Raw genomic sequence first — 17947 nt, forward strand, 5'->3', positions numbered from 1 at the left:
CCCAAAAAATCCCCAAAAAATCCCAAAAAATTCCCCAAAAAATCCTCAAAAAATCCCAAATAAATCCCAAATAAATCCCAAATAAATCCCAAAAAAATCCCCAAAAAATCCCAAATAAATCCCTAAAAAATCCCAAAAAATCCCAAAAAATCCCAAATAAATCCCAAAAAATCCCCAAAAAATCCCCAATAAATCCCCCCAAAATCCCAACCCCCCAGCCGCACCGAAGTCGATTCCCTCGGAGACTTTTCCTCGCGCCACCGAGAGCAGCACGGCCCCGCGGCCGTTCTCGCACGCCTGCGGGACACAAGGGGTTAAAAATACGGGCAGGGGGAGTGGGGATTTTGGGGATTTTTTGGGGATTTTTTTTGGGATTTTTTTGGGATTTTTTGAGGATTTTTTGGGGGCTTTTGGGGATTTTTGGGATTTTTTTTGGGGTTTATTTTGGGTTTATTTTGGGATTTTTAGGGATTTTTTGGCGAATTTTTGGGATATTTAAAAATTTTTTTTGACTTTTTTTTGGGGATTTTTTGGGGATTTTTTGGGGATTTTTTGCGGATTTTGTGGGGATTTTTTTGTGATTTTTGGGGATTTTTTTTGGGATTTTTTTGGGATTTTTTTGGATTTTTTTTTGGATTTTTTGGGATTTTTTTGGGATTTTTTGGGGGATTTTTTAGGGACTTTTTGGGGGATTTTTAGGGATTTTTAGGGATTTTTTTGGATTTTTTGGGAGATTTTTTGGGAGATTTTTTGGGGATTTTTTGGGGGATTTTTTTGGGATTTTTTGGGGGCTTTTGGGGATTTATTTGGGATTTTTTGGGGATTTTTTTTGATTTTTTGGCGTATTTTTGAGGGATTTTTTAGGGATTTTTTTTGGGATTTTTGGGGATTTATTGCGGATTTTTTGGGGTTTTTTTTGGCTTTTTTTGGTATTTTTTTGGGATTTTTTGGGATTTTTTGGGGGATTTTTTTGGGATTTTTTTGGGATTTTTTTTATTTTTTGGGGATTTTTTTGGGGATTTTTTGGGATTTTTTGGGGATTTTTTGGGGGATTTTTTTGGATTTTTTTTGGATTTTTTGGGATTTTTTTGGGGATTTTTTTGGGATTTTTTTGGGATTATTTGGGGGATTTTTTTGGGATTTTTTGTAGATTTTTGGGGATTTTTTGGGATTTTTTTGGGATTTTTTTGGGTTTATTTTGGGATTTTTTGGGATTTTTTGGCCAATTTTTGGGATTTTTAAAAATTTTTTTTGACTTTTTTTGGGGGATTTTTGGGGGATTTTTTTGGGGATTTTTTTGTGATTTTTGGGGATTTTTTTGGGGATTTTTTGGGATTTTTTGGGGATTTTTGGGGCATTTTTGGGGGATTTTTTAGGATTTTTTGGGGATTTTTTGGGATTTTTTGGGGGATTTTTTGGGATTTTTTTTGGATTTTTTTGGGATTTTTGGGGGATCTTTTTCAGGATTTTTTGGGATTTTTTTTGGATTTTTTGCAGATTTTTTGGGGATTTTTTTTGGGATATTTTGGGATTTTTTTGGGGATTTTTGGGGATTTTTTGCAGATTTTTGGGGGATTTTTTGGGATTTTTTAAAATTTTTTTTGGGATTTTTTTGGGGTTATTTTGGGATTTTTTGGGGATTTTTGAGGGATTTTTTGGGGGATTTTTTTTTGGATTTATGGAGGGATTTTTTGGGGATTTTTTTGGGATTTTTTTGGGATTTTTTTGGATTTTTTTGGGATTTTTGGGATTTTTTGGGGGATTTTTTTGGGATTTTTTTGAGATTTTTGGGGATTTTTTAGGATTTTTTGGGGATTTTTTGGGATTTTTTAGGATTTTTTGGGAATTTTTAGGGATTTTTTGGGATTTTTTGCAGGTTTTTGGGGGATTTTTTAAAATTTTTTTGGGATTTTTGGGGGATTTTTTGGGGATTTTTTTGGGATTTTTTGGGGGATTTTTTGGGATTTTTTTTGGATTTTTTGGGATTTTTTGGGATTTTTAAAAATTTTTTTTGACTTTTTTTGGGGGATTTTGGGGGATTTTTGGGGGATATTTTGAGAATTTTTTGGGATTTTTTGGGATATTTTGGGGACTTTTTGGGGATTTTTTGGGGATTTTTTGGGGGGATTTTTTGGGGGGATTTTTTTGGAATTTTTTTGGGATTTTTTTGGCGAATTTTTGGGGATTTTTTTGGGATTTTTTGGGGATTTTTGGGGGATTTTTTGGGGGGATTTTTTGGGATTTTTTGGGGATTTTTTTTTGATTGTTTTGGAGATTTTTGGGGATTTTTGGGGGATTTTTTTGGGATTTTTTGGGATTTTTTTTTGATTTTTGGGGGATTTTTTTGGTTTTTTGGGGGATTTTTTGGGAGTTCTTTGTGAATTTTTGGGGATTTTTTTGAATATTTTTGGATTTTCTTACATTTTTGGGGGATTTTTTTTTGGGTTTTTTTTTTATTTTTTGGGGGATATTTTTTTATTTTTCGGGGATTTTTTTGGGGATTTTTTTGGGGATTTTTTGGGGATTTTTTGGGATATTTTTAGGATATTTTGTGATATTTCAGGATATTTTTGGGGGATATTTTGGGATATTTTTAGGATATTTTTAGGATATTTTTGGGGACATTTTGAGATATTTTTAGGATATTTTTAGGATATTTTTGGGGACATTTTCAGGACATTTTTGGGGATATTTTGAGCTATTCTTAGGATATTTCTAGGATATATTTAGGATATTTTTGGGATATTTTTAGGATATTTTTAGGACATTTTTAGGACATTTTTAGGATACTTTTAGGACATTTTTAGGACATTTTTGGGGATATTTTTAGGATATTTTTAGGATATTTTTGGGATATTTTTAGGATATTTTGGGGACATTTTTAGAATATTTTTAGGACATTTTTGGGATATTTTTAGGACATTTTGGGGACATTTTTAGGACATTTTTAGGACATTTTTTAGGATATTTTTAGGACATTTTTAGGATATTTTTAGGATATTTTTAGGACATTTTTAGGATGTTTTTAGGATATTTTTAGGATATTTTTAGGATATTTTTGGGATATTTTTAGGATATTTTTAGGATATTTTTGGGATATTTTTAGGATATTTTTAGGATATTTTTGGGATATTTTCAGGATATTTTAGGACATTTTTAGGATATTTTTAGGACATTTTTGGGGCGATTTTTAAGATATTTTTAGGATATTTTTAGGACATTTTCAGGACATTTTTAGGACATTTTTTAGGATATTTTTAGGACATTTTCAGGACATTTTTAGGACATTTTTACCTCCTGATATTTCTCCAGGGCCACGCTGGTCTCGGCGCCGTCCTGGGTCTCGATGAAGAGAAGTTTGTTCCTCTGGATGTTCTCCAGGATGCCCTGGGAGGAAAATTTGGGGTCAGAATTAAAATTTGGGGTCAGAATTAAAATTTGGGGGGATTTTTTTTGGTTTTTTGGGGGGTCCTGGAAGGAATTTTGGGGTTTTTTAGGGGAATTTTTTTTGATTTTTGGGTTTTTTGGGTCTCATTTGTTCTTCTGGATGTTCTCCAGGATCCCCTGGGGAGAAATTTGGGGTCAGAATAAAAATTTGGGGTTCAGAATTAAAATTTTTGGGGATTTTTGGGTTTTTTGGGGGGTCCTGGAAGGAATTTTGGGGAATTTTTGGGATTTTTGGGGGATTTTTTTGGGTTTTTTTGGGGATTTTTGAGTCTTGTTTGTTCCCCAGGATCCCCTGGGAGGGAAATTTGGGGTCAGAATTAAAATTTGGGGTCAGAATTAAAATTTTTGGGGTTTTTTGGGGTCCTAGAGGGAATTTTGGGGAGTTTTTGGGATTTTTTTTGGTTTTTTGGGGATTTTTTTTGGTTTTTTTGGTTTTTTGGGTCTCATTTGTTCCTCTGGATGTTCTCCAGGATCCCCTGGGGAGAAATTTGGGGTCAGAATTAAAATTTGGGGTCAGAATTAAAATTTTTGGGATTTTTTGGGGGTCCTGGAAGAAATTTTGGAGGGAATTTTGGGTTTTTTGGGGATTTTTTTGGGTTTTTTTGGGGATTTTTGAGTCTTGTTTGTTCCCCAGGATCCCCTGGGAGGGAAATTTGGGGTTCAGAATAAAAATTTGGGGTCAGAATTAAAATTTTGGGGTTTTTTGCGGGTCCTGGAGGGAATTTTGGGGGAGTTTTTGGGGGTTTTTTTGGTTTTTTGGGGATTTTTTTGGGTTTTTTTGGGAAGTTTTTGGGTATTTTTAGGAATTTTTTTGGGAATTTTTTGGGTATTTTTGGGCTTTTTTTGGAATTTTTGTTTGGATTTTCACCAGGTTTTGGGGGATTTTTTTTGGGTTTTGGTATCTCTGTATTTTCTGGAAATATTTCAGGATATTTTGAGGTAATTTTGTGATATTTTGGGATATTTTTTGGATATTTTTGAGGTTTTTTGGGGTATTTTTGGGGTTTTTTTGGGGATTTTTGTGGGGATTTGATGCCTCTATATTGTCTGGAAATATTTTAGGATATTTTAGAATATTTTAGGATATTTTTAGGGGTCCCACCTGCTCATACCACGAGGCTCTCCAGGCCCAGGTGAGATTTTTGGGATTTTTTTGAGATATTTTTGGGTTTTTTTAGGAATTTTTTGGGGTATTTTTTGAGGTATTTTTGGGTATTTTTAGGAATTTTTTTAGGAATTTTTTGGGTATTTTTGAGGTTTTTTGGGAATTTTTTTTGGGATTTTCACCAGGGTTTTGGGGATTTTTTTGGGGTTTTGGTGTCTCTGTGTGTCCTGGAAATATTTCAGAATATTTGGGAATATTTTTTGGATATTTTGCGATATTTTTAGAGTATTTTTGAGGTTTTTTGGGTATTTCTAGGACTTTTTTGGGGAATTTTTTGGGTATTTTTGAGATTTTTGGAGGGATTTTCACCAGGTTTTTAGGGATTTTTGTGGGGATTTGGTGTCTCTGTATTTTCTGGAAATATTTCAGGATATTCTGAGATATTTTTAGAGTTTTTTGAGGGAATTTTGGGGGGGATTTTTAGGATATATTTCAGGTAATTTTGGGATATTTTTGGATATTTTTTGAGATATTTTTTGGGTATTTTTTGGGGATTTTTAGGGATTTTTGTGGGGATTTGGTGTCTCTGTATTTTCTGGAAATATTTCAGGATATTTTGAGGAATATTTGAGATATTTTTTGTATTTTTAGGGCATTTTTGAGGTTTTTTTGGCTATTTTTGGGGGGATTTTGATGGGGTTTTTTTTATTTTAATCTGATTTTAGAACTCTGAGGATTTTAGGGTATCTTTAGGATATTTTAGGATATTTTAGGATATTTCAGGATATTTTTGGGGTCCCACCTGCTCGTACCACGAGGCTCTCCAGGCCCAGGTGAGATTTTTGAGATATTTTTGGGTATTTTTAGGATTTTTTTTGGATATTTTTTGGGGATTTTTGGGGATTTTTTGGGTATTTTTGTGGGGATTTGGTGTCTCTGTATTTTCTGGAAATATTTCAGGATATTTTGAGGAATATTTGAGATATTTTTTGTATTTTTAGGGTATTTTTGAGGTTTTTTTGGCTATTTTGGGGGGGATTTTGATGGGGTTTTTTTTGATTTTAATCTGATTTTAGAACTCTGAGGATTTTAGGATATTCTAGGATATTTTTGGGGTCCCACCTGCTCGTACCACGAGGCCACCGTGCTCTCCAGGTAAACGTAGCTGGTGAAAAAAGCCACGAGGCCGTCGGGGACCACGGCCGAGAGCTCCAGCAGCAGCTGCCCGTAATTCCTCACCACAGCTGGAAAATTTGGGGAGATTTTGGGGTTATTGGGGTTTTCAGAAAATCACAAATTTATTAAGACAAAAAATCCCACAAAAAACCCAGTGAAAATCGCTCGAAAAATAAAAAAAATGCAAAATAATCGCAAAAAAATCCCCAAAAATCCCTTTAAAAACCTCCAATAATTCCTGAGCACAGCTGGAAAATTTGGGGACATTTTGGGGTTAATTTGGGGTTATTGGGGCTTTCAGAAAATCACAAATTTATTCAGACAAAAAATCCCAAAGAAATCCCCACAAAAATCCCACAAAAAAATCCAAAAAAATGAAAAAAAAAACCAAAAAAAACCCCAAAAATTAAAAAAAGTCCCATAAAAATTCCAATAAAACCCCAAATCCTAAAAAATCCCAAATCCCCCAAAATACACGAGAAATTCCCAAAAAAATAAAAAAAAATTCCCAAAAAATCCCTAAAAAATCCCCAAAAAAATCCCAAAAAATCCCAAAAATTCCCCCCAAAATTCTGAAAAAAAGCCCAAAAATTGCCCAAAAAAATCCCAAAAAAATCCCAAAAAATCCCAAAAAAATCCCTAAAAAATCCAAAAAAAATCCCAAAAAAATCCCTAAAAAATCCCAAAAAAATCCCTAAAAAATCCAAAAAAAATCCAAAAAAATCCCTAAAAAATCCCAAAAAAAATCCCTAAAAAATCCCAAAAAAATCCCTAAAAAATCCAAAAAAATCCCAAAAAATCCAAAAAAAAATCCCAAAAAAATCCCAAAAAATCCCCAAAAAATCCCAAACCCCAAATAACCCAAATCCCCCCAAAACACACGAAAAATTCCCAAAAACCCCCCAACAATTCCTAAAAAAACCCCAAAAATCGCCCAAAAAATCACAAAAAAACCCAAAAAATTTAAGAAAAATTTTAAAAAAATCCTAAAATATCCCAAAAAAATCCCTAAAAAATCCCAAAAAAATCCCAAAAAATCCCAAAAAAATCCCAAAAAATCCCCTAAAAAATCTCAAAAAAAATCCCAAAAAATCTCAAAAAAATCCCAAAAAATCCCAAAAAATCCCTAAAAAACCCCAAAAAATTACAAAAAAATTCAAATAAAAATCCTAAAAAAATCCCAAAAAATCCCCCAAAAAACCCCAAAAAATCCCAAAAAAACCCTCAAAAAATCCCCTAAAAAATCCCAAAAAATCCCCAAAAAATCCCTAAAAAATCCCCAAAAAATCCCTAAAAAACCCCAAAAAATCCCAAAAAATTCAAATAAAAATCCTAAAAAATCCCCCAAAAAATACCCAAAAAAATCCCAAAAAAAATCCCAAAAAATCCCCCAAAAAATCCCCAAAAAAAATCCCAAAAAATCCCCAAAAAATCCCCCAAAAAAATCCCAAAAAATCCCCAAAAAAATCCCAAAAAATCCCCAAAAAATCCCCAAAAAAATCCCAAAAAAATCCCCAAAAAATCCTAAAAAATCCCTAAACAATCCCAAAAAAATCCCCAAAAAATCCAAAAAAACCCCTAAAAAATCCCCCAAAAATCCCCAAAAAAATCCCAAAAAATCCCAAAAAAATCCCCTAAAAAATCCCCAAAAAATCCAAAAAAATCCCCAAAAAATCCCCAAAAAATCCCAAAAAATCCCCAAAAAATCCCAAAAAAATCCCAAAAAAATTCCAAAAAATCCCTAAAAAATCCCCAAAAAATCCAAAAAAACCCCCAAAAAATCCCAAAAAAAATCAAATAAAAATCCTAAAAAATCCTAAAAAACCCAAAAAAAATCCCAAAGACCCCAAACCCCCCGAATTCCCCCCGAATTTCCCCCTCCCCACCGATGTCCTCGCGGGTCTCGAATTTGGAGCTCATGGCCACCTGGTCGTTGCCCCTGCCCACGATCTGGGGGGGAAAAAACAAAAAGTGAAAAAGGGACCCAAAGACCCCTCCCCAAATTAACCTGGGATTCCAAAATGTCCCTGAGACCCCACCCCAAATTAACCTGGGAGCCCAAAAAAACCTGGGAGCCCAAAATATCCCTGGGACCCCTCCCCAAATTAACCTGGGAGCCCAAAATAACCTGGGACCCCAAAATAAACCTGGGACCCCTCCCCAAATTAAACTGGGACACCAAAATGTCCCTGGGACCCCAAATTATTCCTGAGACCCCTCCCCAAATTAACCTGGGACACCGAAATAAATCTGGGACCCCTCCCCAAATTAAGCTGGGAGCCCAAAATAACCCTGAGACCTCTCCCCAAATTAATCTGGGATTCCAAAATAATCCTGGGACCCCTCCCCAAATTATCCTGGGATTCCAAAATGTCCCTGAGACCCCTCCCCAAATTAACCTGGGACCCCAAAATAACCCTGGGACCCCTCCCCAAATTAACCTTGGATTCCAAAATATCCCTGAGACCCCCAAAAATATCCCTGAGACCCTTCCCCAAATTTACCTGGGACCCCCCCTCAAATAACCCTGGGACCCCAAAAAATTCCAGAGACCCCCCCAGGACCCCCCAAATTCCCCCAAATTCCCCCAGGACCCCTCTGGGACCCCCCAAATTCCCCCCAGGACCCCCCAAAATCCCCCCAAAAAATCCTTAAGACCCCCTCAGGACCCCTCAATCCCCCCCAGGACCCCCAAATTCCCCCCAGTCCCATCTGGGACCCCCCAGGACCCCCCAAAAATCCCTGAGACCCCCCCCCAGGACCCCCAGAATCCTCCCAGGACCCCCAGAATCCCCCCAAAAAATTCCAGAGACCCCCTCAGGACCCCCCAAATTCCATTCCAGGACCCCCAAAAATCCCAGAGACCCCTCCAGGAGCCCCAAAATCCCCCCCAATCCCTCCAGGATGCCCCAAAATCCCCCCAAAAATCCCTGAGACCCCCCCCAGGAGCCCCCAAATTACCCCAGGACCCCCAAAATCCCCCCCCAGGACCCCTAAACCCCCCCAAAATCCCCCCAAAATCCCCCCAGGACCCCCCAAAATTCCCCCAGGACCCCCAAACCCCCCCAAAATCCCCCTCAAATCCCCCCAGGACCCCCCCAAACCCCCCTCCCCCCCTCACCATGGGGCAGATGCAGCTCCTGGCCAGGGTCATGCTGAAGGTTGCCATGGTAACGGGGCTGAACCCCAAAATCTTGGGGTAAAACTCCAGGGGGGACAAAGTCTGGGGGGGGGGAGGGGAAACAAGGGGGGGTCAGGGGTGGGGGAGGGGATTTGGGGGGTCCTGGGGGAGATTTGGGGGATTTTGAGGGGTCCTGGGGGGGGGGGTCTCAGGGATTTTGGGGGGATTTTGGGGGTCCCAGGGGGGTCATAAGGATTTTTTGGGGGGTCCTGGGGGGTCCCAGGGGGATTTTGGGGGGTCCTGGGGGGTCTTAAGGATTTTTTGGGGAGATTTTGGGGGATCCTGGGAGGGGTTTTGTGGTCTCAGGGATTTTGGGGAGGGGTCCTAGAAATATTTTGGGATTTTTTTGGGATTTTTGGGGACATTTTAATGCCATTTTTGGGGTATTTTTAAGATATTTTGGGGCCATTTTGGGAATATTTTCACGATTTTTTGGGATATTTTTGCGTTAATTTCGGGATATTTTTGGGTTGATTTTGGGATATTTTTGGGATATTTTTAGGGTGTTTTTGGGATATTTTTGGAATATTTTTAGGGATTTTTTGGGGGATTTTTTGGGGACTTTTTAATGTTATTTTAATGATATTTTGAGAATATTTCAGGGATATTTTAGGGTTATTTTGGGGATATTTTTGGGCTGATTTTGAGGTATTTTTGGGGTGGTTTTGAGGTATTTTTGGGGGATATTTTGAGGATTTTTTAATGATATTTTAATGACATTTTGAGAATATTTAAGGGATATTTTAGGGCTATTTGGGGGATATTTTTGAGGAATTTTCAGGATATTTTTGGGCTGTTTTGGGGATATTTTTGGGATATTTTAGGGCTATTTTGGGGATATTTTAGGGTTGATTTTGGGCTGATTTTGGGATATTTTAGGGCTATTTTGGGGATATTTTTGGGCTGACTTTGGGATATTTTTTGGGTGTTTCTGGGTTATTTTTGGGCTGTTTTTGGGGTGTTTCTGGGTTGTTTTTGGGGTGTTTTTCCCTCACCCCCGAGGTGATGATCACTGACTGGAACCTGTCGAACACCGGCCGGATGGCGATGGAGGCGTCCAAACAACTGGGGGGAAATTTGGATTTTTTTGGGAATTTTTGGGAATTTTTTGGATTTTTTGGGAATTTTGGGGATTTTTGGGGGTCCCAGAGGGGCTCAGCCACTCCAAAATCCTCCAAAAACACCAAAATCCCCACCCAAAAAAACCCAAAATCGCCTCAAAACCTTCAAAAAAAACCTCAAAATGTTCTAAAATAGCTTAAAAAATAAATAAAACAAAAATCTCCTTCAAAAAAATAAAAATAAAACCAAAAAATATCCCAAAATTCCTTAAAAAAATCAAAAAAATAAAACAAAAAATCCCCTCAAAAAAAACCCCAATCAAAATGTCCTAAAATAGCTTAAAAATAAATAAAACAAAAATCTCCTCCAAAAAATAAAAATAAAACTCAAAAATATCCCAAAATCCCTTCAAAAATCAAAAAATAAAACAAAACATCCCCTCAAAAAAAAATAAAACAAAAAATCCCCTCAAAAAAACCCAATCAAAATGTCCCAAAATACTTTAAAAAATAAATAAAACAAAAAAAACCCCAAAATCCTCTCCAAAAAAATAAAAATAAAACCCAAAAAATGCCCCAAAATCCCTTCAAAAAATCAAAAAAATAAAACAAAAAATCCCCTCAAAAAAAACCCCAATCAAAATGTCCTAAAATAACTTAAAAATAAATAAAACAAAAATCTCCTCCAAAAAATAAAAATAAAACCCAAAAATGCCACAAAATCCCTTCAAAAAATCAAAAAAATAAAACAAAAATCCCCTCCAAAAAAAAGAAAAAAACAAAAATGCCCCAAAATCCCTTAAAAGATAAATAAAACAAAAAATCCCCTCCAAAAAAATAAAAATAAAACCTAAAAAATGCCCCAAAATCTCTTCAAAAAATCAAAAAAATAAAAAATCCCCTCAAAAAAACCCAATCAATATGTCCCAAAATCCCTTAAAAAATAAATAAAACAAAAATATCCAAAAAAAAAAAAATAAAACCCCAAAATGTCCCAAAATCCCTTAAAAAAAATAAAACAAAAATCCCCCAAAATCCCCTCCAAAAAACAAAAATAAAACCAAAAAATGCCCCAAAATCCCTTCCAAAAAACCCAAAAATGCCCCAAAATTCCTTAAAATAAAATAAAACAAAAATCCCCCAAAATCCACTCCAAAAAGAAAGAAAAAATCAAATATGCCCCAAAATCCCTTCAAAAAAATCCAAAAATCCCCCCCCCAAAAAAAAAACCAAAATCCCCAAATCCTCCCCCAAAATCCCTTCAAAAAATCAAAAATCCCCCCAGAAAAATCCTCAAAAAATTCAAAAATATTTCCAAAAAAATAAAAAAAAGTCCAAAAAATAAAAAAAAAATCCCAAAAAAATCCCCAAAAAATCCCAAAAAATCCCAAAAAAATCCCCAAAAAAATCCCAGAAATCCCCAAAAAATCCCCAAAAAAATCCCCAAAAAATCCCCAAAAAATCCCCAAAAAAACCCAAAAAAATCCCCAAAAATCCCCAAAAAATCCCCAAAAAATCCCGAAAAATCCCCAAAAAAATCCCAAAAAATAAAAAAAAATCCCAAAAAAAATCCCCAAAAAATTCCAAAAAATCCCCAAAAAATCCCCAAAAAATCCCAAAAAATCCCCAAAAATCCCAAAAAAATTCCAAGAAATCAAAAAAAATCCCCAAAAAATCCCCAAAAAATCCCCAAAAAATCCCCAAAAAATTCCAAAAAAATCCAAAAAAATCCCCCAAAAATTCCAAAAAATCCCCAAAAAAATCCCCAAATAATCCCAAAAAAATTCCAGAAAAATCCCCAAAAAATTTCCAGAAAAATCCCCCAAAAAATCCCCAAAAAAATCCAAAAAAATCCCCAAAAAATTCCAAAAAATCCCCAAAAAAATTCGCAAAAATTCAAAAAAATTTCCAAAAAAATCCTCAAAAAATCCCAAAAAAATCCCTAAAAAATCCCAAAAAAATCCCCAAAAAATCCCCAAAAAATCCCCAAAAAAATCCCAAAAAATAAAAAAAATCCTCAAAAAATCCAAAAAAAATCCCCAAAAAATCCCAAAAAAATCCCCAAAAAATCCCCAAAAAATCCCAAAAAATCCCAAAAAATCCCAAAAAAATCCCAAAAAAATCCCAAAAAATCCCAAAAAATCCCCAAAAAAATCCCAAAAAATCCCCAAAAAATCCCCAAAAAATCCCAAAAAATCCCAAAAAAATCCCAAAAAATCCCAAAAAAATCCCCAAAAAATTCCAAAACATCCAAAAAACATCCCAAAAAATTCCAAAAAAAAATCCCCAAAAAATCCCAAAAACATCCCCAAAAAATCCCCCAAAAAATAAAAAAAAATTCAAAAAATCCCCAAAAAATTCCTAAAAAATCCAAAAAAATCCCCAAAAAATCCCAAAAAAATCCCAAAAAAATCCAAAAAATCCCAAACCCCAAAAATGTCCCCAAATGTCCCCAGATGTCCCCAATGTCCCCACCTGAAGTGCAGCACGGGGTTGGAGATGCTCGGGGTGCGATCGTCAAACGGCTCCATGATGATTGTGAAACCTGGGATGGGGAAATTTGGGAATTTGGGAATTTGGGGAAATTTTGGGGAAATTTGGGGAATTTGGATTTTTTTGGGGGGGATTTGGGATTTTTGGGGGGATTAGGGGAGGTTATGAAGGATTTTTGGTTGTTTTGGGGTGAATTTTGGGATTTTTGGGGTGAATTTTGGGATTTTTTTGGGTAAATTTTGGGGATTTTTGGGGTGAATTTTGGGATTTTTGGGCTGAATTTTTAGGATTTTTGGGGTGAATTTTGGGGGGATTTTTGGGATTTTTTGGGTGAATTTTAGGGGGATTTTTTTGGGGTATTTTGGGGGAGATTTTTGGGGGTTTTTGGGGTGAATTTTGAGGTGAATTTTGGGATTTTTTGGGGTGATTTTTGGGATTTTTTTGGGTGAATTTTGGGGTGAATTTTGGGGTGAATTTTGGGATTTTTGGGGGTGAATTTTGGGGTGAATTTTGGGATTTTTGGGGTGAATTTTGGGGTGAATTTGGTGATTTTTGGGCTGAATTTTGAGGTGAATTTGGGGATTTTTGGGCTGAATTTTGGGGTGAATTTGGGGATTTTTGGGATGGATTTTGAGGGAGATTTTTGGGATTTTTGGGGTGAATTTTGGGGTGAATTTTGTGGGGATTTTTTGGGTTATTTTGAGGTGAATTTTGGGGTGATTTTTGAGGTAAATTTTGGTGATTTTTGCTCTCACCTTTGCTGTAGGTGCTGACCAAGGTTCAGGGTTATTTTGGGGTGAATTTTGGGGTGAATTTTGGGATTTTTTTGGGTGAATTTTGGGGTTGTTTTGGGTTGAATTTTGGGGTAAATTTTGGGATTTTTGGGGTATTTTGAGGGAGATTTTGGGGTTTTTGGGGTGAATTTTGAGGTGAATTTTGGGAGGATTTTTGGGGTAAATTTTGGGTTGAATTTTGAGATTTTTGGGGTGAATTTGAGGCTTTTTGGGTTGAATTTTGGGGTGAATTTTGGGATTTTTGGGGTATTTTGGGGGAGATTTTTGGGGTTTTTGGGGTGAATTTTGAGGTGAATTTTGTGGGGATTTTTTGGGTTATTTGGGGTGAATTTTGGGGTGATTTTTGAGGTAAATTTTGGTGATTTTTGCTCTCACCTTTGCTGTAGGTGCTGACCAGGGTTCAGGGGTATTTTGGGTTGAATTTTGGGGTGAATTTTGGGGTGAATTTTGGGATTTTTGGGGTGAATTTTGGGGTAAAATTTGGGATTATTTTGGGGTGAATTTTGGGATTTTTGGGGGGATTTTGAGGATTTTTGGGGTGAATTTTGGGGTGAATTTTGGTATTTTTGGGGTGATTTTTGGGGTGAATTTTGGGATTATTTTTGGGGTGAATTTTGGGATTTTTGGGGTATTTTGAGGGAGATTTTGGGGTTTTTGGGGTGAATTTTGAAGTGAATTTTGTGGGGATTTTTTGGGGTATTTTGAGGTGAATTTTGGGGTTATTTTTGGGATTTTTGGGCTATTTTGGGGAAGATTTTTGGGATTTTTGGGGCGAATTTTGAGATGAATTTTGTGGGGAGTTTTTTGGATATTTTGGGGTGAATTTTGGGATTATTTTTGAGGTAAATTTCGGTGATTTTTGCTCTCACCTTTGCTGTAGGTGCTGACCAAGGTTCAGGGGTATTTTGAGATGAATTTTGGGATTTTTGGGGTATTTTGAGGGAGATTTTTGGGATTTTTGGGGTGAATTTTGAGGTGAATTTTGTGGGGATTTTTTTGGATATTTTGAGGTGAATTTTGGGATTATTTTTGGGGTTATTTTGGGGGTTTTTAGGTCTCACCTTTGCTGTAGGTGCTGACCAAGGTGGCGAAATTGGCCACGAGGGTGATGGGAGAGAAATCGGCGACGTCGGGGAGGGCGAGAGTGCGGAGCAGGGAGTGCAGGCGCTCGGCACAGAACCTGGGGGGCAAAAAATCAACTCAGGGACCTCAAAAATCAACTCAGGGACCCCAAAAACCCCCAAAAACCACCCCAGGAACCCCAAAAACCAGCCCAGGAACCCCCAAATCCACCCAGGGTGCGGAGCAGGGAGTGCAGGCGCTCGGCACAGAACCTGGGGGGCAAAATTGGGGTTCAAGGACCCCAAAAATCAACTCAGGGACCTCAAAAACCCCAAAAAACCACCCAAAAAACCCCAAAACCACCCAAAAAACCCCAAAAATCCATCCAGGGACCCCAAATCCACCCAGGGTGCGGAGCAGGGAGTGCAGGCGCTCGGCACAGAACCCAGGGGGTAAAAAATCAACTCAGGGACCCCAAAAAACACCTCAGGGATCCCAAAAATGAATTCAGGGACCCCAAAAATGAACTCAGGGACCCCAAAAACCCAAAAAAACCACCCAAAAAACCCCAAAAACCACCCCAGGGACCCCAAAAACCCCAAAATCCACCCCAAAAATGAACTCAGGGACCCCAAAAATCAACTCAGGGACCCCAGAAATCAACTCAGGGACCCCAAAAATGAACTCAGGGACCCCAAAAATCAACTCAGGGACCCCAAAAACCCCAAAAAACCACCCAAAAAACCCCCAAAAACACCCCCAGGAACCCCAAAAACCCCAAAATCCACCCCAGAAATGAACCCAGGGACCCTAAAAACCAACACAGGGACCCCAAAAATGAACTCAGGGACCCCAAAAACCCCAAAATCCACCCCAAAAATGAACTCAGGTACCCCAAAAATCACCTCAGGGACCCCAAAAATCCCAAAATCCACCCCAAAAATGAACTCAGGGACCCTAAAAATGAATTGAGAGACCCTAAAAATTAATTCAAGGACCCCAAAACCCAACTCAGCGACCCCAAAAATCACCTCAGGGACCCCAAAAATGAACCCAGGGACCCCAAAAATCAACTCAGGGACCCCAAAAATGAATTCAGGGACCCCAAAAATCAACTCAGGGACCCCAAAAATGAATTCAGGGACCCCAAAAATCAACTCAGGGACCCCAAAAATCAACTCAGGGACCCCAAAAAGCCCCCAGGACCCCCCATTTCTGAGTCCCCAATCCATTTTTTGTGCTCTCAACCCTATTTTGGGGGTTCTCAATCCCATTTTTTTGGATCCTGAACCCATTTTTTGGAGTCCCAATCCCATTTTTGGGGTTCTAACCCCATTTTTGGGGTCCCAATCTCATTTTTAGGGGTCCCAATCCCATTTTTTGGGGTCCCAATCCCCATTTTTTGGGGTTCTAACCCCATTTTTTGGATCCTGAACCCATTTTTTGGGGTTCTATCCCCATTTTTGGGGTTCTATCCCCATTTTTTGGGGTCCCAAACCCATTTTTTTGGGATGTCAGTACCTGAGTGGTTTTCAGTCGATGCAGCCCCTCTCCCTGAGCTCTCTCAGGAACGCTGGGGGGCTCTTTGGGGGCTCCCAATCCCATTTTTTGGGATCCCAATCCCATTTTCTGGGGTTCTATCCCCATTTTTTGGGGCTCTAAGCCCATTTTTTGGGGTCCCAAACTGACCTGAGTGGTTTCCTGTCATTGCAGCCCCTCCCCCTGAGCTCTCCCAGGAACGCTGGGGGGCTCTTTGGGGGATCCCAGTCCCATTTTTTTGACTCCAAATCCCATTTTTTGGGTTCTATCCCCATTTTTGGGGTCCCAATCCCATTTTTTGGGTCTCTAACCCCATTTTTTTGGCTCTCAATCCCATTTTTTGGAGTTCCATCCCCATTTTTTGGGGTCCCAATCCTATTTTTGGGGCTCTAACCCCATTTTCGGGGTCCCAACCCCATTTTTTGGCTCCTGAACCCATTTTTTTGGGTTCTATCCCCATTTTTTGAGGTCCCAATCCCATTTTTTGGGTTCCCAGTACCTGAGGGGTTTCCTGTCGATGCAGACCTTCTCCCTCAGCTCTCTCAGGAACGCTGGGGGGTTCTTTGGGGGGTCCCAACCCCATTTTTGGGGTTCTAACCCGTTTTTTGGGGTCCCAAACTGACCTGAGGGGTTTCCTGTCGATGCAGACCTTCTCCCTGAGCTCTCTCAGGAACGCTGGGGGGCTCAGTTGCTGCACTCGGGGTCCCCGGAGCTGAGCCCGGAGATGCTCGACCAAACGGCGAAGGAACCCCACAAAGTGCTCAGCTGTGCGGATACTGCCTGGGACTGCCTCTGGGATGGGGAAAAATGGGAAAAATGTACCCAAAAATCCATGGGGAACCCCAAAAATCCGGATTAAAATTGATACAGAAACCCCCAAATCCATGGGAACCCCACAAAGTGCTCGGCTGTGCGGATACTGCCTGGGACTGCCTCTGAAAATGGGGAAAAATGGGAAAAAACAGGGTCAGGGGAACCCCAAAATTAATGGGGAACCCCAAAAATCCCGACTGAAATCGATACAGAAACCCCAAAATCCATGGGGAACCCCAAAAATCCCGATTAAAATTGATACAGAAACCCCAAAATCCATGGGGAACCCCAAAAATCCCGATTAAAATTGATAAAGAAACCCCAAAATCCATGGGAACCCCACAGAGTGCTCAGCAGTGCGGATACTGCCTGGGACTGCCTCTGAAAATTGGGAAAAAAATTAATGGGGAACCCCAAAACAATCCTAAAATCATCTCAAAATCCATGGGGAACCCCAAAAATCCAGCCCCAAAATCCATGGGAACCCCAAAACCCCTGAGGGTTCCCTCACCCCCAGCAGATCCCAGACCCCAAAAAATCTCCCTGAGACTTTTGGGCTGAATTTTGGGGGGAAATCCTGAGGATTCTGGGGTGAATTTTGATTTTTTTGGGGTTCCCTTGACCCCAGTAGATCCCAGCAGATCCCAGAGGACCCCAGTGGATCCCAGTGGATCCCAGACCCCAAAAAATCTCCCCGGGACTTTTGGGCTGAATTTTGAGGGGAAATCCTGAGAATTCTGGGGTGAATTTTGAGTTTTTTTGGGGTTCCCTCAACCCCAGCAGATCCCAGTGGATCCTGATGGATCCCAGACCCCCAAAAATCTCCCTGGGACTTTTGGGTTGAATTTTGGGGGGGAATCCTGAGGATTCTGGGGTGAATTTCGAGGGGTTTTGGGGTTCTCTTGACCCCACTGGATCCCATCAGATCCCAGTGGATCCCAGACACCTCCCCCCCAAATTTTTCAGTAACTTTGGGGGAATTCTGAGAACTCTGGGGTGAATTTTGAGGGGTTTTGGGGTTCCCTGGACCCCAGCAGATCCCAGCAGATCCTGATGGATCCCAGTGGATCCCATCAGATCCCAGACACCTCCCCCCCAATTTTTTCTGTGACTTTGGGGGAATCCTGAGAATTCTGGGGTGAATTTTTAGGGATTTTGGGGTTCCCTTGACCCCACTGGATCCCAGCAGATCCCAGTAGATCCCAGACCACACACACACACAAATTCTGTGACTTTGGGGGAATCCTGAGAAGTTTGGGGTGAATTCTGAGGGGTT

At 39.0% G+C, this 17947-nt stretch overlaps 1 protein-coding gene across 1 annotated transcript in view; it reads right to left on the bottom strand.

Annotated features, from left to right (window-relative positions):
* Positions 1-224: 224 nt before the first annotated feature.
* ERCC2 (ERCC excision repair 2, TFIIH core complex helicase subunit) overlaps positions 225-17947 on the bottom strand; it is a gene marked incomplete at both ends in the record, with an annotated part of 34095 nt that continues 16372 nt past the window's right edge. The window contains 9 exons of the mRNA XM_033086771.1: positions 225-297; positions 3295-3387; positions 5675-5796; positions 7615-7678; positions 8850-8951; positions 9905-9974; positions 12446-12515; positions 14319-14437; positions 16482-16650. Coding sequence (XP_032942662.1) covers positions 225-297; positions 3295-3387; positions 5675-5796; positions 7615-7678; positions 8850-8951; positions 9905-9974; positions 12446-12515; positions 14319-14437; positions 16482-16650 — 882 coding nt within the window. The remainder of the gene's footprint in view (positions 298-3294; positions 3388-5674; positions 5797-7614; positions 7679-8849; positions 8952-9904; positions 9975-12445; positions 12516-14318; positions 14438-16481; positions 16651-17947) is intronic.

Source organism: Catharus ustulatus, unplaced genomic scaffold, assembly GCF_009819885.2.
Source record: "Catharus ustulatus isolate bCatUst1 unplaced genomic scaffold, bCatUst1.pri.v2 scaffold_137_arrow_ctg1, whole genome shotgun sequence".
Classification (NCBI taxonomy): domain Eukaryota; kingdom Metazoa; phylum Chordata; class Aves; order Passeriformes; family Turdidae; genus Catharus; species Catharus ustulatus.